This window comes from Syngnathus acus, chromosome 9, assembly GCF_901709675.1.
Source record: "Syngnathus acus chromosome 9, fSynAcu1.2, whole genome shotgun sequence".
NCBI lineage: Eukaryota > Metazoa > Chordata > Actinopteri > Syngnathiformes > Syngnathidae > Syngnathus > Syngnathus acus.
Window position 1 is genome coordinate 498,186 of NC_051094.1, and position 26,077 is coordinate 524,262.

General features: G+C 47.1%; 1 protein-coding gene across 5 annotated transcripts; it reads left to right on the forward strand.

The window, feature by feature from the left end:
- Window positions 1-1,234: 1,234 nt before the first annotated feature.
- Window positions 1,235-23,013, forward strand: LOC119126660 (transducin-like enhancer protein 4). Of its 5 annotated transcripts, none has more exons than XM_037257937.1 (20): window positions 1,235-1,254; window positions 9,129-9,214; window positions 11,558-11,621; window positions 11,710-11,754; window positions 16,228-16,290; window positions 17,314-17,388; window positions 17,460-17,661; window positions 17,994-18,013; window positions 19,931-20,053; window positions 20,169-20,222; window positions 20,293-20,445; window positions 20,554-20,689; window positions 20,873-21,048; window positions 21,124-21,200; window positions 21,272-21,521; window positions 21,589-21,836; window positions 22,003-22,150; window positions 22,238-22,388; window positions 22,457-22,533; window positions 22,626-23,013. In XM_037257937.1, the coding sequence occupies exons 3-20, from the start codon at window positions 11,565-11,567 to the stop codon at window positions 22,731-22,733; spliced, it is 2,163 nt and encodes a 720-aa protein (XP_037113832.1). In that variant the 5' UTR covers window positions 1,235-1,254; window positions 9,129-9,214; window positions 11,558-11,564; the 3' UTR covers window positions 22,734-23,013. The 5 variants fall into 5 exon arrangements, with proteins under 5 accessions (XP_037113832.1, XP_037113828.1, XP_037113829.1 ...); XM_037257933.1 differs by lacking the exon at window positions 1,235-1,254 and adding an exon at window positions 8,243-8,748 and having other exon boundaries at window positions 9,117-9,214; XM_037257934.1 differs by lacking the exon at window positions 1,235-1,254 and adding an exon at window positions 8,243-8,748 and having other exon boundaries at window positions 9,117-9,214; window positions 17,997-18,013; window positions 20,557-20,689.
- The last annotated feature ends 3,064 nt before the right edge of the window (window positions 23,014-26,077 follow it).

The following is a 26,077-nucleotide window of genomic DNA, read 5'->3' on the forward strand; positions in this document are numbered from 1 at the left end:
ACATTCACTGTTACAGTTAGTGAAGTGAAGTTCTTCGCTGCGTTAAACATAAGTCGTGCTACTGGCGCTGTAGCTGTGGCTAACGTTGGCTTGTTTACAATGCTAATGCTACCATAGTTTTGCTAGCACTGGCATTTTGTTGAAGCTGGATTTACATTCTCTCTGACTGTTCATCGTATCTGTTAAAGCCAACATGTAATAAATGAGGTCTTTTATTTTAAATTTGAGTGTTGTTTCTAAACAGTCTTAGATTTGTGAGTTGAAGAATAATCTAGAATTGTATTCACAAATATGGATACCAAAAGTAAAAAGCTGGTTTACACTAGAAGAAGGTTATGTTGTTGTTTTTTTGTTTTGTTTCAAATCAACATATTGTTGATCACTCCTTGTTTCATTTCGTTATGTTCCACCGGGTGTCAGAATTCACACGAAGCACTCCGGGACGTTTTATTTTTCGAATATTTTATCTGACTGAACACCGCTTCGCCGCGCCGACACTTTTATTCACCTGGAAGAATTCGGAAATGACAGCGGCGGCGGTGACAGCAAGGCAATAAGAAAAGTCGCAGGTAAAAACAACAAGGAAAAAAAACTTGTCAGGAAACAATAAATCAATAAGCCTCGCCAACGCATCCCGGCCAAGTCCTTGACACGTGGAGCTCATTAAACACAGCCTAACGTCAACTTAGAAGAAAAAGAGTACACAGAGGCTGGCTCACCATTTCGCAGCCGAGAGCAACCTTGATATATTGTATATACTAGAAATAAATATGATTGTCCTTTAATCTGATTTTATTATACTGGGGACTCCCGCTGGCGGGCCTTCTGAGGGCTGATGGTGTGTAATGTTATTGCAGGAGGTGTGCAGCGTGTTTCATATCCCCTTCCCTTCTTGACGCTGTTTTATCGTGTCAGGGCCATTATTGTTTCTGTTGCTTTCTGCATTTATATGCACCCGTGTATATAACTTCATAAATCCAGTTATTGCGGCTGTCTCTGTTTGCATATGGGTTTGCACCTCCCCGCCGGCCGGCCGGCCGGCCGGTGATCTCTCCAGCTCCGCTACGGCTGCTAATTCCTCCTCCTCCTCCACGGAGGTAGCGAAATCCTCCCTGGCCTGCAGGCAGGGTCGACTCAAGGCGTAAGCCAGCTAAGCACCTGCTTAGGGCAGGGGGGGCCGCTAGGGGGGGCTTAAGAGCAATTAACAGAACACTTGTTCTTTAATTTGAGTCGAATCAGGGAGCATGTATACTGGTGAGTTTGCTCATATTATCATCTTTCTTCATGTGTTCCTCCACTGTTTGCATTCAAATTCCCGCCAAAGTATCATTTTGCTTCGGGCCCCGTGAACTGTTAGGCCAACTCGGCTTGCAGGTTCCGCTCAGCTCAGTTAATGAAGCAGGCGTCGTCCTTCGTGTGTGTGTGTGTGTGTGTGTGTGTGTCTGCATTGGCAGCTTGCATGGCCACTGTGCACTCAGACAGAACTAAACGCTTTCTCTCTCCACATCATTGAGCAGCATTACAAAGCTCTCTCTCCCTGCTCATCACTCTGACTGGGTGCGGCAGATGTGTGTGTTTGTGAGCGCGTGTGTTTACAGGACTCGGCTAAGTAGAATGTCAAATAAATCAACCTGTCTGTCCCCTACTGCAGTACTCCCCCATTACTCGTCGGCGGCGCTCATATTTTCTTTACCACTTTTGTCCCTCCCTCTCTCTCTCTCTCTCTCTCTCTCTCTCTCTCTCTCTCTCTCTCTCTCTCTCTCTCTCTCTCTCTCTGTCTGTCTCTCTCCCTCTGCTTTGTAATTCTCCCTTGAAATCTCATGGGGGGTGTCACGTGTCCCCTGATCCATCACTGTCATCTGCAGATGACTGTTGTGCATACGCTTGCGGCGATGATGCTATTTTTGTATTTGCTCCACCTGCCTCAGGTATTCCAGTTATGTCTGCGTCCGAGCCGCATTCAGAGCGAACCCACTTTCTGTCCCGGACCGGTCGGTGTGCTTGTCCTGCTGAATGGTGGCTGATTGAGACACATGGACCGCCTTTGTGCGCTGATCTTGTTGCCATTGATTACCTATCAGGGTTTTTGATTGCATGCAGGAAGTCATTCTTTGAAATAGGCCCTAATGGCCTCCAATCTGGGTTGATGACGCCCTCGGAGAGTCCAATTGCGGGTCCATTTAGGCCCTTTCAGACCTTTCTCGGTGTACATTGTCAGAACCTTCCTCATCGCTCACTGTGCAGTTCCGTGATCTGCATCATGTGGTCGGTCTCCTTAAGCTGTGTTGTAGAAAAAAAGAGATGTTTTTGCAAAATGGATTCTGCCAAGTTAGTAAAGTTGACCTTGTTCCTTTCTCTCGCTCTGATGTGCATGTACAATTGATGCATTTTTTAAAATGATACTTGTACTACACATCATGCTTAACATGGTGTGATTTGTCAGCAATTGGGTCAATTATTTTTCGACGCAGACTGTTTGTTCGTCTTAATTTAATGCAGCTTACTATCACTGACTAGAATGAATTTGAATCCCCCACCCCACCCATAGAACAATAGACCGCTGCTGGTGAACTTTCAATTGCTTGATTGAACAAACGTAACAACATAAATGCAAGTGGCAAAATGGCCGCCTTCGGGGATGGCTAAAGATGGCAACAGAATACCGTATTAGGACTGATCATGTTTATTGTAGAACAGATTCATGTAATGGTGGCATTTCTAAATGTTGTATATATCAAAAATAATGGCATATTAAATCGCAATTGCAGTCATGACAAAAAAATACAATTGGATTATTTTTCAAAATGGTTCATCCTCAGCAAACAGTAACCTCAAAGTCAGCCAATGACTATGCAACGCAGTTCCAGGAAAATATGTTGGACTGAGACATCCGGGATGATTTCGATTCCGAAAGGTGAAGAAGGAAGTAGCTAGCAGGTGAACCAAGCGATTGAGGAGGCCGAGCCGAGGCGTAATCCCGCTTTTAAGTGGATGCGACAAGCGCGGGTTTCTAATATGCGCCAAAAAAAAAAGGAAAAAGGTGACGTGCTATGATAAATCTGTTAAGGATAAGAGAGAGCAGGCTCGGGAAGCGGGGGGGTCGCTCCATCATCAGAATGTCGGGCCGTGTTATTATAGTCTGAGTTGGACAGCAGTGTGTGTGTGTGTGGGGGGGGGGGACATCAGACAGGAAGAGGGCTCGCCGTCTAATCCTCCAATTTTCTTACATTACTAACCCCCAAGCGCCCCACCTCCCCTCTTATCCCCACCTTTGCCGACAAATGAAACTGGAGATAGCGGCGGCTTCTTTCCGAGAATGACTTGCAGGAGTAAAACGCACACGGTGAAAGAGGAAGCAAAGCAGAAAGCTGCTACACCTCCGGCAACATTCATTGCAGCCGCCAGCCGTTGTTGAAACGCTTCACCTATGCGGCTTCTTCTATGTGAGTGTTTTTTTTCTGCAACATTTGTGTAAAATTTTGGCAGATCCACAAGAAGCCCTTCAGCGATCAATAACTTCCTGCCGATAAGGAGACAAATCAAATGACGGCATATTAAATTAAGATATCCTTTTACGCTCTCATTGATGGATCACGCTGGAGACTTTCAGGCACTTGCTAGTTACATTGCTAGTAGTTTTGTTTACCTTTCAATGTTCCGGTTAAATGCTACTTTAACTCCCTAAATGTCATTTTTCTCATTTAAATTGATGACTTTTCCGAAAGTGACTTCAATTTCACAAAAATAAAAATATAAATACATCATTCCATTGTAGTATAGATGGTATACCCTTTGAGACTAGGGCTATACAATTAAACTTGACTTGTATACCAACACCAAGGCTGTTCCTGGTCAAATTTAGCCCGTGTCGACTGAAATGGATTTGTTGGTGTGTGTTAAATAGGCACAAAGGATTATTTTGATGATCGACTCGTTATCAACTATTTTTTGCATTTGTTTTTTTTTTAAATTCCATATCCCAATAACAACGGCACATTAGCTCAGTATCACTGGTGTCTTTCAGCATTTAGTGAACAGAACAAAGCAGCGTTGGCAACGCTTCCAACATGACTGTTTCCACAGTTGCGCCACTCTGGCGCCCGCTTGATTGGTTCCCATTCCAGTCACCTCTCGTTGGGCGAGGCAGAACCCTGACTGAGCGGGACTAATTTGCCATGCTAATGAGATGGCACCAGCAAACACAGCCAGCTGGAGACCAGAGTAAATGATCCTGTCATCGGTGGAGAACACAAACACGGCTAACCGCTAATTAGCTCGCCTCCGCTCGTCTGGGTGACGTTCTCGCAGGAAGATGAAGAACACAGACTTGTGTTGGTGGAAATTAGACGCAAAGGCATTTTTTTTTTTTTTTTGCAGCGTTGTCCTCCTTTCCTTTTTGTCTGCGCGCCGTGCACTGAGGGGTGTGTGCAGCATGGAGATGTGCCATAAGAATAAGGCGGGAAAATATGCTAAGCAGACAATCAAGGTGTACCCCCTGGTGCTAAACAGCCAATCATGGCGGCCCCAGCGTGTGTCACCGAGCGGCAGGAGGCAGAATTAGTCCTGGTTAGCGGCCAGGGCCCTGCCGAGTGGCTGATTAGGCTTTTAGATGGAAGAGGAGACGGGATGTGAAAAGTCTGCCTGCTGCCATGAGGTGACCCAGACAAAGGACTTTTTATCGTGGAGAAAATGTCGAGGCAGAAAGTTGCTTAACCCTTGGAACACAGCAAAGGTGGACGTGGGTTGACTTTATTTGAACGACTGGATTGCACTGAGCCTTCTCAGTGTTTAGTGAGACACCTCTGTGATGGGCTGTTATAACCTTGGCAGGCCCACGCACGGAGCCTCAGGATATAATGACATGCGGTAAGCGTGTGCCTCACGCACACACACACGGTTAAAAACACTCATCATCATGGAAACGGGGCTCTGGGAAAAAAAAAGGAATATATTGAATGGCATCTTTTTCAATGAAGATGAATGGAAATCCCCCGAATCCAAAACAGACCCCACACCAAAAAAATAAGAAGATTATTTATTTATTCATTTTATCGTTTGTATGTATTTATTGGCTGCTGTTTTATGGGGGCCTGGAACGGATTAATGGTATTTTCATTCAATTCTATGGGGAAAGATGATTTGAGACATGAACGCTTTGGGTTAAGAGGGTTGGTCAATGAACGAATTTGACTCATGTCTCAAGCTGTCACTGTAGCAGTGAGGTTTATCTTGCATTTGAGGGGGGGGAATCGAATGTTCCCCCAAGCATGTCACTGTGATTGAGCCCATCTTTAAATGTCGTACACACACATGTCGGTTTCACCCTGCGGAGGCAGGATTAACCTGCTGCTGGCGGACTAAATCCTACGCTGCCTCCGCCTCTCCGTCCGTCTCCCTGTCTGGTTATCCCTTCACACGGGCGCCCCCCCCGTTCAAAGGGGACGACCGCTGGGGATTAATGACGTGTTAAGGGGGCGACAATGGAGGATTTAGATGCAGCTTGCAGTAAGGACAGGAGATTTGAGAACACAGGCCACCGGTTAGTGCGCACCCAAGTATGATTAGGTGTCGGCAAAGCCTCACGCTACACACACCAACACACAAAGAAAGCATGATGGACAGGTTGCATGTGCCTAGAGAATAGTGTGGTGGCAAGCTGCTCCTATAGTAAATACGTATACCTTGAAAACCCCGCTGACCTTAAACTCAACAGCAGCAACCCTTGACTGCAGAAGTCCCCATATTGTTTTGCTGACACATGCACATGGCACAAACCGATTTTTCACGACAATTTGTCAAATTCATGAGAAAATGTCTTTTTTGGTTTTGTTGACAGTCATCTTCTTGATTGAATTCACTGATGAGTTCCAACGTGTCGCAGCTCCACACCGCGACGGAAATACAAACCAGATTAGGGTTTTGCGTTTTGAAAAAGTACAGAGGCAAACCACAATGAACTTTACTGCTGGGTGGAAACGTGGCCACTCTTCCATTTGATTCGCAGACAAGGTTTGCTGTTTATAGGGCAGGTAATAAACACAGTAAACACTTTCCAGTGACCTTTAAAAGTGTGCCATCAGATGTGGTTGGAATGAAGCACAGAGTTTTGATGTCGTAACATGCAACATTGATCTCCTACCACTAAGTTAAGCAAGATTTACACTGCAATTCTATTTGAGGCTAACCCAAATTGGGTGAAATCGTCATTTATACCCAATGCATTGGGTTAAGGATTTCACCCGGGGTAAATAAAAACTACCCATACTGATGAGTTAAAGCTACCGAGAAATGGGTTGCCAGGTTAGCCGTCTAACGATGGCTAATCGGCTATGCTATGTATGGCCATACGTATGTTCATCCTTTTGGGACGACTTGTGATGAGAAGCAGTCATAGCCTGACAAAGGCCTAGTGTTAGTCTCTGACCCCCCCCCACACACACACCGCACCCGCTTCCTTCTTACCACCACACATACACAGTGTCACTCATATCCAGCTTGCTACCCATCTCAAAAACCTTCTCCGGAGCAATCTCCTGTGCATCAGCTGCCAAATGAAGTTCCTCTTTAGAACCCCCCCCCCCCCAGAAAAAGAAAAACCCACTCGGTCTGTCAAATCGTCAGAGGCTCGGAGGCCGGCGGCACAGGCAGCCCTCGTGTTGAAGCCAATAATCCGGCGTCGGGGTTTCAGGCGCGCAGAGAGCCGTGATTGACAGGGCTCGATATGAGGCCCTCGCCTCACTTGACATTTGGGTTTCATAAGGTCTGGACCAAAAGGCGGGGGCAAAATAATCAGAGACGGGCGCAGGCAAATAAATCTGTTTATTCCTCCTCACCTAACACCCCCCCCGCCGCCTCGCTCACTTCAGCAACTCCCATGCTCGCCCACATCACGGTTCGACCGCTGGAGAGGATGGAGTGGGCGGGTGGGAGGGGGGCACGATATTACCTTTTCTGAGCCTTAGTGGATTCACGCGCCACGACAGCGGGTCACTTTAGGCCCTGTGCTTACCTGAGATATTAGTTTGGATGTGTGCTGGAAAGAGATGTGTATTTGGACAGTGTGTGTGCGTGTGTGTGTGTTTGGGTGCACAGCCTGGTGTCTGTGTGAAGTAACAGAAAGAAAGGATGAGGAGACAGATGAAGTCGTGCTGTCCAAGTGTAGTTGATTGTTTTGAAGAGCAGGCCGCATATTGGCACTCGATGGCCCCTGTTTGAGAATATCAGGCCCTATTGAAATACCTCGGAATTGGTAACGGGAGTAGTCTTATGACGCAGAGAGTAATGTGAAAATGGTGGGCGGGCGGAACCCTGCTTCGCTTACCTCCTTGGTCATTTGCCCTAATTCTCTTGGGATGACGAAGCAAAAGCACCTTAAGATCATAACTGTCAAACACATTGAGAGATGGCTGATGTTGGTGCACAATGGTTTTCTTGAGGGGGGCTCTGGCTGTAATGCATTGAGCCTTTGGCACAAAGTGAGGAAAATATTTATTGTGACAATAAAGACGTAAAGTATGAAGTTATACAGTCATTTGGAACCATTTTAGGGTCCAGTCTTAGCCACGATAGACCTTTGATTACTTGTGCACGCCGTATATGGGCCACTTGAGCAGTGGTGATCATTCAGATTGTGCTCCCATCAGGACACCTCCTAGCGTTAATTATTCATGAACAATACAAGCAGAATGGCGTACCTGTAAAGCTCGGTGACAATTTAATTGCAGGGCGGTAAAATGCAAAAACGTGGAAATCACGGCAGACTGTTTTAATGTCTTCATAAATAAACGGCAGAAACAAACAGGAGCGCATGTTCGCCTGGGAGTCCGTGATAAAACACACATAAATCTACAGCTAGTTACAAACCTGTGTCATTTCACACCAGACAGAGCGGTGGAGCCCCACGTGGGGTGCCAGCTCCACGTCTCGCGCCGAGCAAGTGGTGATTGGACAACAGCAGGATGATTGGCAGGCAGCTCTCGCGCGAGGTGGCCTCTTCCCCCCTCGTCATTGGTCACCGTTAATGGCCACCTCCCCTCCAGCCCCCGCGAGAGAAGCAAACCAGGAAGTTGTAGTTTTTTACGGGGCTCACGCGCACACAGACCGGCGTGGATTAAACTACACGTCCCGACGCGACGTCCAAGTCGCGAATGCGTAATTGCGCTCGTTTTTCACTGGCTGCTTCTACAATGTGGTCCGGCGAGGTGGGCTGGGATGGGGTGGGGTGGGGTAGGGGCCGAGCGAGCGAGCGAGCGAGCGCGCGACCGAGCCAGCAGCCAGTGTCGCTCGCTGAAGTGGTCGTCGCCGCTGACATGTGCACGTCAACCGGGGAGAGAAAAGTGGCAAATGAACCGGTTGCCGCCGCCACCACCACAGCGGGAGGACAAGTGGGGTCACGACATGGCGGAAAAGCACCACTAAGAGGAAATTCTACAACATAGGCGACTACGTGGGGATATATTCTCTTACGCACCTGACTATCTATCACACGGTGTGAGACTTTTTGTTTTACGATTTGACTGCGAGAATGGCGACCGGCCAAAGGTCCGAGGATGTTCTCACTCGGCTGGCCGCCTTCTAACTGACTGACTGCCTGCCTGCCTGCCTGCCTGCCAGACTGACTGACCTTTGACGCACGGGAGCGAGCCACGCTTGACTCTTTTGTTTTTCGTTTTCGCCGAGAAGGAACTTCTCGATGCCTTTTTAATGATTCGAGACTTGAGCAAGATGTACCCTCCGGCGCGGCATCCGGTAAGTACAAAGCACCAGCAGCAGCCGTGTTGTCAACAACAAGGTTATACTGTATTAAGAGTCGCGCGCCTGATGCGTAATCACTTTGGATCGAGTTTCCGTGCCATTGCGCGCTCGCACGGACAATTGCGCTCATTCAAAGACTTGCGCGCGTCTCTCTCGTGTCGGTGTGTGTGTGTGTGTGTGTGTGTGTGTGTGTGTGTGTGTGGCTAAAGAGAGACACGATGAAGGAGGCTAAGTGAAGGAAGCCTCAAGGCAGCCAGTGACAGAAGCCCATTGTGGTCATGACAGTGGAACCTCAGTTGTCTCAGTTTGCCCTCTCTTCTTCTTTCTGTTCATCTTTCATGGTTCGTTCGCTTTGGTTTGAGGTCCCACACCAGCCCGGGCAGCCGTTCAAGTTCACCGTGTCCGAATCCTGCGACCGGATCAAGGAGGAGTTCCAGTTCCTCCAGGCCCAGTATCACAGGTGAGAGAAACGCATCCATGGATTTTCGGTCCCAGGTGAGCTGGAGCCTAGCCTAGCCTAGCCTAGCCTAGCCTAGCTGGGTGGGTGGATGGAGTACACCCTGAACCGGTCGCCAACCAATTGGATGGCACATATCAAGACAAAGCGCCCGCCGTTCACACTCTCATTCCCAACTTGAGTCTTCAACAAACCCGCTTACATGCATGTTTTTGTCAGAAACCATAGGAAACAAGGAGAACACAATAACACAGGGAGCCAAAATGATGATGCTTTTTTTTTTTTCTCATTGATTTTCCCCTTTTAATTTGCCTGCTGGTTTGCTCTTCAAAATTGGATGCTCTTTGTCTTAGCCAAACCTCTGTGAAAAGCAGACTTGATCACCTTCATTCCGAAAGGATTTTGTGTCACTTTTAGGTTAGCTTAGCAATTAGCCTGACTTCTCCGTCTTTCTTCACGCTGTAGTCCCTCGGTGAGCACGATTTTTGTCAGAAGCATATCATATTCGCCGTAATGGAAGTTTAGCCTTACTACTGAATAGCACCGAGCCAGGCATGTAGGTTATGCTGCCGCACATTAAAGCCCAGCAAAGCCGCTCAATGATCAGAAAAATGAAAACATCTGTTATTCCCAGTTTTGCTATTTAACGAAGCGCAAAATACTAACTGCGAGACTGAAACTTACTACATATACATTGTAAGTCTTCTGAGTGCTAAGGACCCCAGTTTGAGAACCTTTGCCCGACCCACTTGGACTTCCAGCATACGACCCCTTTTTTGAAATGAAATGCGCATTGATACAAACCAGAAAAGAGTTTCTGGACGCCCATCCTGGCGAGCCCACGTTTGCCCCGGTTTCACCGATTATACGCTAACCACAGGTAAAGCCCATCAACCTCCGTATGCACGTCCGCCCCTGCGAGTGCAAGAGGTGTGAAATACTTTTTAGCCGACATGATGAAGTGTGAAATGTATTGCTCGGGGCAGAATCACAAGCACCACATAGCAATGCATAATAATCACCCACCTCTGGCCGCCCCTGTAATTATTGTCCGGTCACCTGGTGAGTGTTGGCCAGTGGCTTTCTTAAAAGGCCGCAGCGAGCGGCGCGATGCGACTCCGCAGGAGAGGAAAAAAAACAAAAACGAGAACTAGCACAGGAAATGTTTGGGGGTTTTTTTTTTTTAGACAAAGGCACAAGGTTGAAAAAGTGCATCGAAAGGAACAAGGATCTCTTTGATGGGTTTCATTTTGAAAAAATCCACAAATGGTTACTTAAGCGTTTCAATCGATGGCCATCTTCTTCTTAACAAGGAGATAACGGAATTGTTTTCTTGTCAGATGGAGAAATAGAATAAAACACTTGAGGAGAAATGTGAAATGGGTTTCTCCCTTCACCTTCTGCTGTTACGAAACCGAATGTTGTTGGTTAGAGCATCAGGTGAGTCTTTCAGTGAAAACAAAAGCAAATTCTTCTTTTGAGTGTTCAATATCACATTTGCTCATCGTTTTTTTGGGATTGTCGTATACTTTGTGTAACATCTGTGGCAAAGTTAAACAAAATAAATTGAAATCAACATTTCCATTCATAAAATCAAAAGTGCAACGACATTTGATGTTTATAAAATGAACTATAATTATTTTCAAAAATCTCCTTGTCAATTACACAAAAGAAAATCTTGCTGTCCACAAATACAAAAAAACAAAAACTAATATTAAATTGAATTCTAAAAGAAATAAACCAACCAAATCCAAGTCTGTCAAAATAAAGAAGAAAAAGAAAGTGGCCATGTGTCTCCCAAATCAGCATCTGAAGGTGCAAGCAAGATGTCTGCTCCTCAATGTATTCCAGAAAAGCCACAAATGCACTCGCCGTTGCTTAGTGGTGCGTCAGCAGCCTCCCTCCCTCACTTTACCTGCGCTGACGAGGTCCGTCCGGCCTCCCATCATGCCATAAAACACTCACACTACAGAGTCACCGCGCTAAGTGGACAGTTTCCCGTAATAGACGAGAACGAGGAAAGGGTTAAGCGCGAGTGTAACCACACTTGTGATATGGACCCTCGTTATGTGGTGGGTTTTTTTTTTGTCGATGGTGCAGTTCGGGCCTCGCGTCGAGGTTTGCGTGGTCGTCTATTGATCCATTAATTACCGAAATGTACGTGCTGAGTAAGTGTCTGCAGGGGAAGCGGGTGAGTTCTGAAATGCCACATTAAAGTAGCAGGATGTGGTCGCGCTCAGCTTCTGCTTTTACACCCTTGCCTTGTTTTTGTCAGAAAACTGAATAGTGTGCGCAATGTGTTTATGTGACACTGATTTTTATTTTTTTAACCCTCCTCCACCTCAGCCTGAAAATGGAGTGTGAGAAACTGGCAAGTGAGAAAACGGAGATGCAGAGACACTATGTCATGGTGAGTTTCGCACCCCGAGTTGCTGTGTGTTTTGACGCAAAAAGGAAAAACACGTTTCTTTTGCTTCGCTCTGATCTTTGTTTTTCAGTACTACGAAATGTCCTATGGACTCAACATCGAGATGCACAAACAGGTAGGCGAGCTGTGACGCAAGCAAAACGCGCCGTGACTGCTGAAATTCACTCAGCCCTGTTTGGTTATGAAGAATGACTTTGCAGAAGCAGATCACAAATATTTTATAATTGTAGTGAGCATTAAGTCGAGTCAGGGTTTAATCAAATAACGTGACCATTTTTTCTCAACACGCTCATAATTCAAGTTGGGACAAATCTTTTTGCTTCTTAAACAAATGAGCCCTTGATGGGCAGTACGCAAAATGGTCGTCCATCATGTCAGTGTCATCTTATGCTCAATAAGTTCTGGCCCCGTCCGTCCCTGGAGCTACTCAGGGGTCACTAACGTGGCGCACCAGGTAGCCCCCGACGTCGGTCCAAAAAGTTGCTCATTTGAGAGGAATGTTGTCGAATTGTCAAAAGATGTCAACACTGGCAGAGATGTGGATTTTAGTTTGAACTCATTTGCAATAACTATTTGGGGCTCTTACTGAATTTTAATGTTGGTCATTATGGATAGCAAAGTGTTTTTTTTCCTTTTGGTACTTGTTTGAGAAGTTTGAGCGCAACTGTAGTTGGTCATAACTCCTCCGGTAATCCTTATTATTATTCTGCTGGTTAAAATGAGCTGTTTCCACTTGCCCCAAAAAATGAAGGAATTTAAAACCAAAATGGATGAGATTGTGGCTTTAAATAAGCTTTCGCAACCACATTTTTGTTGTTGTTTCCGAAGGGCAAGCTAGTGTCATTAGCATAAACATCTGTTAAGCGCTCATCAGCTGCGAGGTGAAATGAGCCGCGGCAAACCGCGCGTTTCACCTGCACGCGCAAGCCGCCGTCCATCTATGTGTGCGTGTCCAAGACTGAAAGGATTTGAAAAATGCTTCGCCGTGCATTGTGTGTTTGCCCGCTTGTGTGTAGCAGTCCCTTTGTATAAGCTACGTGTTGACTTGGTGTGTTTACCGTATATGTGCGTGTGTGCACATTGCGGTTATTGATTCAATTTTGTGTGCGCGGGGTTCCTTGCGTCATGTCGTGTTGTCTTGCATGTGTGCAAAAAAAAAAAAAAAAAGCCAGAGCGTTCATGTACAAGAAGTCCCCGAGGGAATGTTGCACACGTCCGCAGCTTTTCACGGCGCGCGAATCAGAGCCGTGCCATGTAATATGCGGTGTCCGTATAAATCCCGCCGTCGGCCGCTTTTTGAGGCCCGTCAAGCGCACGCGGCTCTCTCCGAAAGCCCAGATGGAGACGCGCACACAAGCGTGTTCTCCCCGGGCGGGCAGTCCAATGATTTCCGCCGCCGAGGGCGAATCGCTTCCATCTGCATTTGTGTGTCTCTTGTAGAAGCAAACGATTTTAGCCGGGCGTTTGTGCGCGCTCTCCCACACAAGCGAGGCTCTGTGCAAACGTGCGGCTTTGCCAGTCGATGTGACGATTCGACTCCCTCGCAGAGGTGGCGGAACGGCCATTGTAAATTGTCAGTGCTTTGATTGACCTCGTGTTTAGGCCCGATCGTACAATCCCAAGATCTCGATCAACTCGGTTGACTTTACCTCGTTAGATTCAAAGTGGTGTCGTAAAGACAAAGTTGGAGTCGATTCGTTTTTTTGGGGGGGTTTTCCCCCAATGTAGCGAGGTAAATAAGAGTCATCGGAACAAGCTAGCTGAAGATTCTACTTAACTTGCCACCAATGGCTGCTGAACGGATGTGGAGATTGACTCTCGGGCGGCCGGCGGCGGCGCTCAAATCCCTTTATGGCAGATGCTCCCTCCCACCAAGTGAATCTCTGATATTGCTTGTTTAGCATTTTCCGAGGGTAATAGGCCCATTGATTTTCGCCTCGGCTCTCTGTTTTATTTACACAGAAGGACCGCGTCGCCCGGGGAGCGAAATGTACCAACACTCGTTAAAGAGAAATTGACTTGTGGACTGAGCTCGGGCTGCCGAGGAGCGAGCTGCGAAAGGGAGGGGAGGGGGATGGGGGATTGGGGGGGGGCGCCGCCAGGGCTTCGGATCCGGCGACCGAGCTACAAGAGGACAGCTAATCAATTGCAAATTAGTGTGACTGAAAGGGAAATAAAGCAAGCGATGGACGGGCCGAGACGGAGGGGAGGAGATGGTGGCGAGAGGCGGAAGTAATAAGACGGCGTGATGGTGAGAAATGGCAGCGATCTCAAGCGGGCCTGACAACTCATTTACTGCGGCAGATGGGGGGGGGACGCATTCGATTCACTCCAACGATTTAACGTTATTTTAGCATTCAGTGTCACTATCGGAGATAGATTCGGATCGAAAATTAAAACGACTCGAAATTACCTGGAATAAATTTGCTGCCGGAAGAGTGCAGACAGGTGAGCTAAGCTTAGCGGGCAGTTGAAGCAAATGCTCCAAACGAGTTTGCTTTCCCTGATCTGAATGAGTCATGATCCATTTGTGAATCCCAACGGAGTCAAATCTTTGAATCTGGACTAGCAGGGCACCTGTCTACAAAAATCCCATGTTTAGTCTTCGGCATGGGCAAAACATATGCCCCAGTTGGGCGGTCCTCTAATCCAGGGGTGTCAAACATCGTAGTCATAGTTTCATTTGGAGGGCCATTATGACAGTCGACCCCCAAAAAATTTATGAACGCCTCATATTATATCCAGTATAAGCTACAAAACAAATTTTAGTCATCACACATGAATTTGTCCGCCGGCCAGCCACATAAAATGATGTGGTGGGCCGTATGAGTTTGACACCAGTGCTCTAATCTGTGGTCATCTAGTTTTTGTGAGGATTTCAGAATTTCTCGCTTCCTCTTCTCCAACGGAACATACGAGACTCGCAGCTTTTAGCATTTCACCGATCGAAACGACTCCCGGTTAACTCCGCGTGTCATAGAGATGACATTTCAAAAGTGAGCATTGATCATGTCATATCAACGCTTTTTGACATTCTATGTGGTAGCCTTTGTTCCGTTTCCCTGCCTGGCTACACGTGCAGACAGTCCGTCCAAGGGAACGAGGGCTCCATTAGTTGTATTAGCTGGTGGTGAAAAGCAGCACTGATGTGATGCTTACAAAGCTCCACAAGGGAGATGGACATTTGATCTTCTCTCTGACCCAATCTGACTCCTGGGCGGCTGCCTGGTTTCATTTATGGGATGTGAGCAGTTTTGGGGGGGTGATGCTTTGAAGCGACATCCACTGCGATAAGTGGACGACAGTGAGCCGCCGCCATCTTGTTATTCCCCAGAGGCTACCTACGGTAGATGAATTAACCTGCAGCGTCTGTCCCCAAGGGTCAAAACGCAATACTACTGGATTACACCAGCATTTCAAAATATTAGAGCCTCATCAAAAGAAATGAATCGGTCAGGTCCTAACAAAGTAGTCTTCCCTTAAAATCAGAGCTTCTGAGAAAATGAGCAATTCTGCTGTCATCTACTAAATTGATCTCAAATTTTGGTGGAGCAACCTCGTCAACTATTAAAGTTTGATCCATACCGTAAAGGGATTTGCCGTCGTATCATCTGCAATTTCCACCAAATGATGTTATTGCCTCTCCCAGTGTGCAGCGTAGCAAAAGGAAATTGTTTCTAGATTGATATGTCGGCGTACGTCGCCATTGGTAGAAATTGACGCGTGCGGCTTGCCGTCTCCGGCCTCTTTTCTTGTTTGCATGCTCGCCGGGTTTAAATTGCACTTCGAGCACTTCCTTTGGGAAGGTGGATCAGGCAATTTCCTGTTTTAAAAAAAACACCTTGCGGGGGTGCGTGTGCTTTATAATCTTTAAAAGCCAACCCTTGGGTTCAGTAAAAACATCTGATGAATACAGAGCAGCTCGGGGAGGTGCGTTCACGTCACGTGTGAATGTGTGTGTGTGTGTGTGTGTGTGTGTGTGTCCACTCTCATGGCCTCTGGCGGCTTGTGTTAGTGCTGATACCAACTTCAACTGCGACTTCACCTCTGTCAAGGTCACAGACATGAATTGAGTGCTTTAAGGTTAGATTTAACACTTGCATTTCTTTTTCCTACTTTTACTTCCATGGCTGGCACTTAAAAGTCAGGTATTTCTCACATACTTCTTATCTGTGTTGGGAAGACCACATTTAAAAAAAAAAAAAAAAAAAACCTTTCAAAGACTGTCTGCGTATGAGAGTCGAAGCGCCACCCAGAAGACTTTAAGAATATGAATTGAATTCATTCTCTCAAGTGGCTGACTGACAAGTGTCTCTTTCTTTGTGTAGCGCACGTTTTTTTCTTCTTCTTCAAGAAGCCATTTTGCCATCACTAATTCAACAGCACAGCATAAATCACATTCTAACATCACATCAACTTGCCAGACTGACTTTGATGAGAGTTTATGTCGCTATTTACCTCTCGGAATTGGCGAGACGGCAGGACGTATTTGCGGGGTGGACGTCGTAGTTGGGTCTGTGCCTACTTCTTTGTCTTCCAGGCGGAGATTGTGACAGAGACATTATGTACCCACTTCTTTGTCTTCCAGGCGGAGATTGTCAAACGGCTGAATGCAATCTGCGCCCAAGTGGTGCCCTTCCTTTCTCAAGAGGTAAGAAAATGGCTGTCACTGTTAGTTAGGGAAGAGGCGAGACGCATGGACACACATTGCACACGTGCACACCGACAGATTATCCGGCGTTTTATTTGCTCGGGATACTTGAACCTATTAAATGTCGCCCACTAACATATGCAAGGGAAGAGTGTTTTCATAGTAATACCTTTGCTATGGAATGCTTGTGTGTGTGTGTGTGTTTAGCAGATAAAGACTCGCAACTGCTCGCGTGCGTATGTGCCAAGGGGTGGGAAGAGCAGTAAAGCGCGAGTGTGTACTCCACAACTCTCCTCCAGATTAGCCCTGGATTAGGAGGCTTTAAAGTGGATTAGAAATAATGGCATTAGACAGCGCCGCCACCGCCGCCGCTGTTTGCTGCACGGCCCCGAGGCCCGCCGAGGACGGAGGCAGCGAGAGGAAAGAGGCTTTTTTTTTTTTCCCCGTTTTGTTTGGATTCACTGCTACACTTGGCGGTGGTTAATGTGGAACATAACACAATCACGTTAACGCGGCGCAGGCAAACCACAGTGGAAGGTGTTTAAGACGCATCGTTTTGTCCTTTTACGGAGCGTTACATTGTGTTCACTCATTTTCAATCTCTCTTCTGTGGTGATCTTTTAGTTTCATTTCAATATGGTAGACCTCTACAAGCTATGAGATCCACTAATATCATTTGAAAGAATTAAATATGTTACAGTGAATGATAAAGGTCATTAATGTGCTTGTCCAAAAAAAAAAACCCCAAAACTATCTCAGGCTGCGAGGTCCCACCGTCGCTCAACTCTAGCGCATCTAACAAGCTCCAGACTTTGTTGTTGTCAAGGTCATGCATTCATTCATATTACGACAAAAGAAATTCTCCATGGTTCTACAATTGGAAATTGTAATGTGGTCTTTGACAGAGTCCCAGGAGGGCACCAATAATATTGCTAGCGCATGAATGGATTTGTCTCAAATTCTCACCAGTGCGCATCCGGATGTAGTAGCTGATACGTATGTCCCCATCTTGTCTTGTCTCAGCATCAGCAGCAGGTGGTTCAAGCGGTGGAGAGGGCCAAGCAGGTCACCATGGCTGAACTCAACGCCATCATTGGAGTGAGTGAACCTGAAGATAATTCCATCTTGGATATGGAAGAAAAGCTCACACGACGTTCCCCATCCCTCAGCAGCAGCAACTCCAGGCACAGCACCTCTCGCATGGCCACGCCATCCCCGTCCCGCTCACGCCGCACCCGGCGGGCCTTCACCCCCCGCTGCCCCACGGCGCCGGTGCCGCCGGCCTGTTGGCGCTCTCCTCGGCACTCGGCCATCAGCTGCCCCTCAAAGACGAGAGGAAACACCAGGATGGCGCCGAAGAACACCCGAGAGGTGCACTAAATCCTCCTCTCCGTGTTCATATTTGTTTGGAATGCGAGATGACGGGAAGGGGAGTTCAATCATCCAACAAAAAAACATTCTCCTTTGAACCGGATCTGTTAAACTCTTCCGCCACGGTACCTGTTCAATTTGAACCAGCCGGCGTTCACTCAAAGCCGCGTGGCTAATTACCATGTAGCGTTACCTTGTGTTGCATCAGTCTTTAAAGTGTCGAGTCAGTCTCACAAGTCCAGCCAATGAATCGTATTTATCTGCACGTGAGGTTGATGGGATGACTTTCATTCTGAATCTTTTCTTTCTCTTTTTCGCACCGTCTACCTCAGCAGAGAGAGATTCTGTGAAGGTGAGTCCTCCGCGCATCTGAGCATCTTCTCTATGTTGACAAACTGACTTTGGGTCGATACCTGAATTTGTGTACAAGTAATGAAATGTGATTTTTTTTTTTTTTTCAATATACGTATACGTCCCCTTGAAAAAGTATCAATGCCAATTTGGATGTGCCTCTACCATTTTGGCCCTGGCTGTGTTTGAAGATTCAGAGATGCGCAAATGGAGACCAAAAAAGAGCCGCATGCTTGGCAAAGGGGTAAAGCGCCACAGACTAACGTTGCAGCTTGTAGTAATTAGTCCCTTAAGCTCAGCCTTTTCCCATGGCAAACGTTTGGTTTGTTGAATACTCAATGAGCAGATTAGCATTTCTTTATTCCAGCCGCCTGCGCACAACTGTCAAACGCACACACACACGTACACTTAGAGGCTTGCGCGTTCACTGATGTTTGGGAGTTGGTAGAGACTGGAGGAATGCTTAATATGTTATCTCCTGCCCCCCCCCATGTAGTCGATCCTCCTCCACACAGACTCACAGCTTTAGGCACTGTGATGGAAACGATTAGTAATGTACGAATGTGTGTGCACGTATATCTGCGTGTGGTCTTCTGGAATCGGTAGCAAAAATAGGAAGACTGAAATGATGAATGCCTTTCATTAGTGCCCTGTGGGAGAGCGAGCGAGCGAGCGAACGAACAAACGCACGCACAAACACACACACATTTAGAGATGCTCTTTGACGTGGCGGCCAACAGTCACTTCATGAAACCAATAAGCCCCTTGTCAGCGGTCTCCAGTTGCCTTGGCAACAGTCCACTGGGTACAGTGTGTGTGTGTGAAATGCATGAGCCTCTGTGGCTTAATGTCCTTGGTGTTCGCTCGCACCTCGTACACTGATAACACTGGCGTGGGTGTGAACGGCACATTGCACTACATGTTGGCCGTTCAGAATTGTTGCCGTGAGGTGTTTTGGAAACTTCAGGGGCCCTATTTTTGTGCCCAGTGCAAGTCTTGCGCAGAGTGCAGTCTAACTTTTCTCACGTTTGGTATTTTCCTCGATGGACATAGGTAGAAAGGGGTGTTTGCGCCATTGTGGGAGGGCACACAACCAACTTGAAATTCCTCGCCCCAAATAGTGGCCGATTTCCGTTCGTTTTTTTCCCCTCAGGTAGAAAAATACAGGCTAAAACCGGACTTACTTTTACTGTGATGTCAAACCAATAACACGCAGCAACCAATAATCCGTTTTATAAACACACCAAAGAGTGGATTGCTAACCAAAACAGCAGCACCTACCAAACGGCAATCGTACGCTCTAAAATGCATGAAAGCGCACAGATATTTTGTTGCCCTGACTCGGACATGTTTGAAAAAGATTTTTAAAAATGCTTTGAAAGACCTTATGAACCCAAATTCGAATCAAACGTAGCAGCGCTACGCGCACATTCCGTATTTACTCATGCGGCAAACCTTGCTCCTCCCTCGCAGGATCCTTGTCATCAACACCTGCATCACGGCAAAGGGCAGCGGAAAGGTTACAAGCGTGAGTTAGTGGAAAGGTCGAGTTAAAGGTCCTGCTTTATTTTTCTTCTCTCTATTGGTCGGCTGCGGGCGAGACGGCAATTGAGAAGGTCCCGAGCGATCGTTAGTGATGAGCGAGAGAAGTGTGCAATTAACGTTGATGCACCCTCCAGCGTAAAAATGGGAAAGACGCTAACAAAACGCATCCTCCGGTCTCGACCATCACAACTGTAAAAAATGGTGGCTTTTTATTTTGCGGTGATCCACTTTTTCGTTCTTCATTTCTATGGCTAAAAAAGAAGCGTCTGCCAATGTAACCAAAGGCGGCAATTCCACATCAAGTTATTGTGATGGAAATTTCATTCTGTTTTTCCGTGGTCACTTTTCACGGTGAAGTTGTTATTTCTTCCAGAGCTCATCTGTGTCTCCGTCCGCCAGTTTTCGGACTGGAGAGAAGCACCGAGGTTCCGGCGATTACTCCGCCGACAGCAAGAAGCAGAAGACGGACGATAAAGAGTTGAGCTCGACACGCTATGTAGGTTTTTGCTCCGCAGTTGACGGGAACGTCAAATTCCATGGAACTTAACAATGCGTCATTTTTCTCCAAGTTTCTGAATTTCTTTCTTTCTTTCTCTGTGAAAATCTTCTAGGAGAGCGACGGTGAGAAGAGCGACGACAACTTGGTGGTGGACGTGTCCAATGAGGTAGGACGATGGTTGGCTGGGCGTCTCCATGGACAAAATGAAAGCGCTTTCCAAAACAACCACCGTGTAGGATCCGGCTTCTCCCAGAGGAAGCCCCGCCCACTCTCCTCGGGAGAACGGATTGGACAAGAGTCGCCCGCTGAAGAAAGATGCCCCCCTGAGTCCCTCTTCTGTCGCCTCCTCCAGCAGCACCCCTTCGTCCAAATCCAAAGAGATTAATTTGGTTCTCTCGGTGGGGTCCTTCGCAGATGAAAACTCAGCGGTGTCATTTTTGCGCTATTATTAGTGTTGTATGTGTCACTGGAAATAACACTTGCCTTGTCTTCTGGAGAAGAATGAAAAATCCACAACACCCGTTTCCAAGTCCAGCACACCCACATCCCGCTGCGACGCGCCCACTCCCAGCGGCACCACCGCCAGCCTGAGGGCAGCTCAGCCCAGTAAGCCGGCAGGGGTCGAGGCGCTCCGTAAGTCTTGTGTGATTTCCAAGCGTTTTGTAAAGATTCCAAATGCATAATATCGATATTGCCATCTGCAAAAACATCCGGCGCAGTAGTAGAACGTTAGCTAACTGTTCGCTTAGCAGGTACGTATTTGCCCGTTCGTTGCTTTTCCCATCAAGCTGATGGAAGAAATGTGTCTGGTTGCAGCCCCTGGCCTGCGCACACCGCTGGCGGTGCCGTGCTCGTACCCCGGCCCCTTTGGAATGGTCCCTCACCTCGGGATGAACGGCGAGCTGAGCGGAGCGGGTGCCCCCTACACCGGCCTGCATAGCATGAGCACTGTGGCCGCGGCCGCCGTGGCCGCTTACGGACGCTCGCAAGTGGTGCGTACGCAAAGCGCCTGGCGCAAAAGCAAGAACAAGCGCAGCTCGACGCTTTTCATTTCAAATGTTCCGTAGGTGGGATTTGACCCTCACCATCACATACGTGTCCCCGGCCTTCCTCCGAATCTTTCAGTCATTCCTGGTGGAAAACCGTGCGTCTCATTTCCCAATCGATTGACGTACACGAGTGATTTGGTGTCTCGTAACCGGTCTCTGCTTCCAGAGCCTACTCGTTCCACGTGAGCGCCGACGGGCAAATGCAACCGGTCCCTTTCCCCCCGGACGCTCTGATCGGCCCGGCCATCCCGCGTCACGCGCGGCAGATCAACACACTCAACCACGGCGAGGTGGTGTGCGCCGTCACCATCAGCAACCCAACCCGCCACGTTTACACCGGCGGCAAGGGCTGCGTCAAGGTGTGGGACATCAGTCACCCCGGCAACAAGACCTCCGTGTCGCAGCTGGACTGCCTCGTGAGTCACGCCGCCGCCGCGCTGCTATCCCACGTGGCAGGTTCGAATTCAACGTCTGTGCCTTCAGAACAGAGACAACTACATCCGCTCGTGTCGACTGCTCCCCGACGGACGCACGCTGATTGTGGGAGGTGAGGCGAGTACTTTGTCAATATGGGACTTGGCCGCACCGACTCCGCGGATCAAGGCGGAATTAACGTCATCGGCCCCCGCCTGCTACGCCCTGGCTATCAGCCCCGACTCCAAAGTCTGCTTTTCGTGCTGCTCCGACGGAAACATCGCCGTCTGGGACCTTCACAACCAGACTCTGGTTCGGTAGGCTCCCAAAGGTCTTGCTCAAAGTTCTCTTTTTTGCCAATACAGGTTGTTTTCACACGTTGTCGCAAAATAGTCGATCGAGTCATTACAATCACCGGACTTGGATGTCAAACCAGAACGGAACGCTCTTTCCTACCATTGAGACAAATTGTGCACACCGCAGACAGTTCCAGGGCCACACTGACGGAGCGAGCTGCATAGATATCTCCAACGATGGCACCAAGCTTTGGACGGGAGGCCTGGATAACACCGTCCGCTCCTGGGATCTCCGAGAAGGCCGCCAGCTGCAGCAGCACGACTTCACCTCGCAGGTCAAGTCGTGGCCAAATGAGATTGGAAAGAATTGTCAAATTTCGATGAGATTTAAATTGAGGGAATCCCAACCGCTCTGCTTGCAGATCTTCTCACTGGGATACTGTCCAACCGGCGACTGGCTGGCGGTGGGAATGGAGAACAGCAACGTGGAGGTCCTACACGTCTCCAAACCTGACAAGTATCAGCTCCACCTCCACGAAAGCTGCGTGCTCTCGCTCCGATTTGCGCACTGCGGTGAGTCGACGGCGGCCGAGGTCGAGCAAGTCCAGCGACGGGCTCATTCGCCGTGCTGTCGCTTGCAGGAAAGTGGTTCGTCAGCACGGGAAAGGACAATTTGCTCAACGCCTGGAGGACCCCGTACGGTGCCAGCATATTTCAGGTAAGCTGGAGAACATACTACGTGCTTCCGTTCGGAGGAGGACTTTGGAGACATGCAAGACTTTGACAGACTGTTTCCTTCCCGTCCGACAGTCCAAGGAGTCGTCTTCAGTGCTGAGCTGCGACATCTCCGTCGATGACAAGTACATTGTGACCGGCTCCGGAGACAAGAAGGCCACTGTCTATGAGGTCATATACTAGGGTGGGCCGAGGGCACCGCTGGATGAGGGAGGCCCAACCCCGTGCGTGTACCATATGTAATGTGTAAAATGGAGCTTTTCGTTGTTCCCGGGACTTTTGAAGGCTTTTCAGAAGTTGAACGAAGCACAGAGATTCTTGAACCGAGTCAATGTAATGTCCATGCACACTGAGCAAACTGTATGTTGTGAAAGCATTATCCAGATCATATCCCTTCGCTCCTTGGTTCTTTTCTTTCTGTTTGCGGCTTGTTTATTGTTGACTCACACAATGTACTTCTTTCCATCCCATGCGTGTGTGGCTGCTTGAAAGACGGCCGCGTTGGTCTTGTCTCCCGCACACGGTGCCTTTACACTCCTCCCAACTGCAGATACTTTCTCCAACTGATGCTTTGTGGCATCATTTATTGTCAAATGAGAATTTCTGCCCTGCTTTGTTCCCTTAAATCACAGATGTAAAACACACCACGCTATTCAGTATGCCACGTTTCTACTTTTCACATTGGAGTTTTCTCACAGCCTATCGCGCGATCCCTAATGGACATGTGGGCTCGACTGACACTCGAAAAATGCTTGATCGTTTTTTGGTCAAGAGATGACAGCACAATGTGACTGCATGTTTAGTTCAAAACGAGTTTACCAAAAAAAGTCACGCCGAGTGAGTCAATCAATTTACCATCGTAAAACTCCAGCAAATATGTCAAGTAACGTTAACAAAAATAAAAGTAAACAGCCAAACACAACTGTTCCATATTTTTCTGGATAAATGTAAAAGTCCAGCTCTTTTATTATCATTATTATTGTTAGTAGTAGTAAATCATTTCCATCACAAAGTATAAATGTAGACGTTGGAAATGAGTCAAATAAGATGAACAATGAATTATTGTGAATCATATGATGGATCCCACTTCTGCATATGAGAGCATTTTTCAGTTGGAGTGCAGGCAAATCTGTGCTCAAGTGTGGTGAAGATGCTTGATGCGAGAATGTACAAGACTCATTCGCTAGCTGCCTTTATGTTACAATCCGCTATCATCTCGTGATTGCTTTTGGTTCTCAGTTGTTTTTGCACTTGTTTCGTTGTTGTTTTTTCTACTGTAAAAATAAACTCTGTAACTTCCCCTTTATTTGTTTTATAAAGAAACCACCACCAAAATGTTCCCGTTATCGCAGTGATGGAGCTAACTCAAGCGGATACCGAACTATTACATCCACTGATGGCGCATGAAACATTCAACTCGGAAGAAGTTAGGATGGGCTTGTATAAGAACATGTCATTATTTCAGTTTGAAAAGAAACCTCCTGCTGTGTTTCTTCTGTATGAATGGTCTTTGTTTTGTTTCTTTTTTTTTTAAATCTAGTCTGTAGTTGATTTGATTAAATTATTGTGTGGATTTTTTGGGTTGTTAGATGTGTTCATTGTTTTATCACTTCAACTAGAAATACCTAAATAGACCAAAGTAAAAACGACATTTTGGATAAAACTATTGGGAACTTGCACTGCCTCGCCCCCGATAGAGCAGCGTCCAAAAACAGCGACTTTTTATTTTTTTAAATCCTGGTGTTGAAATACTCCACTCGTTGTTTGAAGTGGATCATTCAAGTGAGGGTTGTGGAGGATGATGCCACCATTACAGTGAATGACCAGACCGTCCTGTTAGCAGCAGGCCCTTCAGCGCAGCCCGAAAGGTGCGGCCGTCATGCCGAACGAGCCACCCCACTTTGGTGTGTTATATTAGAAGCTCTTACAGGCGGCAAATTGATCACTTTGCAGACAAAAATAGGAGGAGGATTAAACAAACAGAAGATGGACAAGTCGAAGATGGTCAAACTGTTGTCAATGAAACATGCAGCGTGTAAAAAACACTGCTTCTGATTCAATTGTCAAATCAATGGCCTCAAAAAGTACAGAACATCGCAAGCTGCAATTAAGGTCAAGCAATAAGGAAAATACAACAAACGGCGATTTTACAAGAATTGATCAGCCAAATCCTTGACGACGCCACCTGTTAGTAGAGATGAACGCTAATGCGACTTCTTTCTTTTTCTCTCCACTCATGTCTCACATCATGTTGACAGTTGGGGGCGCTGTGGTGCGCCAAGGGCATTGTACTGCTATGTGAGACACAAGTGGAGAGACAAATAAAAAGTTGCTGAATAAAGAAGTTGCATTAGCGTTCATCTCTACTCCGTATTAACACAACACCGACGATGTCTCTACAAGGGGGCACGAATTCCCATTTTTGACACCAATAATTCACTTACTTCACTGGTTCTTCTATATCAAACAATTTTCTTAGGTTCATTTACCTGACATGTTTCGGCGGGTTCTTTCGCGAAAGAACCCGCCGAAACATGTCAGGTAAATGAACCTAAGAAAATTGTTTGATATAGAAGAACCAGTGAAGTAATTGAAAAAGAAAAAACAAGATGAACCTACTACAACTACCAATAATTCACGTCTCGATGCCACACACACAAACAAAAAATCCTTAGCCAGCAGCAATTTATTTGCAGAAATGCTGCACATCCCTGAAATTGCCGCTAAATATCCGTATTGTATGTCTGTCTCTTTGGTTGATCTATCTTTTGGAGTGCGGAGCAGAAGGATCCGCCTCCGTATACTGTTACCTTGGAAACAGCATATCTTGCATCAACATGCCAATTTGTTTCTAATTGGACTTGGACGAATTCAAGCAAATGGTGTGAATTGGATCGCAAGTTGAAAAAGAGACGACTGTTTGTGACATTTCTTACGAAAAAAAAAAAAAAGTGATGAGAGCCATTTAGTACTCTGTTACAAGGCTGGCCGATGATGAATTCATGTCGATGCCGCCCCTTAACGAGGTTGTGCCCGTGAGTGGGCAGGAGGGGGGCTCGGTAGCACTTTGATATCTTTCATTTAAAGCCATGTCAGCCGGTAATGACTTCTTTCAGTCGGCAAACGAGCGTCATTATCGCCTTATAAAAGTGGACGGAGGTAAAGGTTTGGGGGGCTCCTTTATACATGCGTGTCTGTGCTTTCTGCTTTTCGTCACTTTGTGAGGACAAAACATTTTTTACGCAGTCATTTCAACCTCTTGCAGTGTATACCACTTTTTATCAGACTGAATTCAATTTAACACGGATGGTTGTTGGTCGCTGTGCGCCCTGCGATTGGCTGGCAACCGGTTCAGGGTGTCCCCTGCCTACTGCCCGATGACTGCTGGGATAGGCTCCAGCAACCCCGTGGGGACAAGCGCTATAGAAAATGGATGGATGGAATAACAACAAATATTTATTTCTAACGCAGATGATGAGTCGCCACAGTACAGCGCCAATTTCTGCCTTAAGTATCGGTGGATGGTA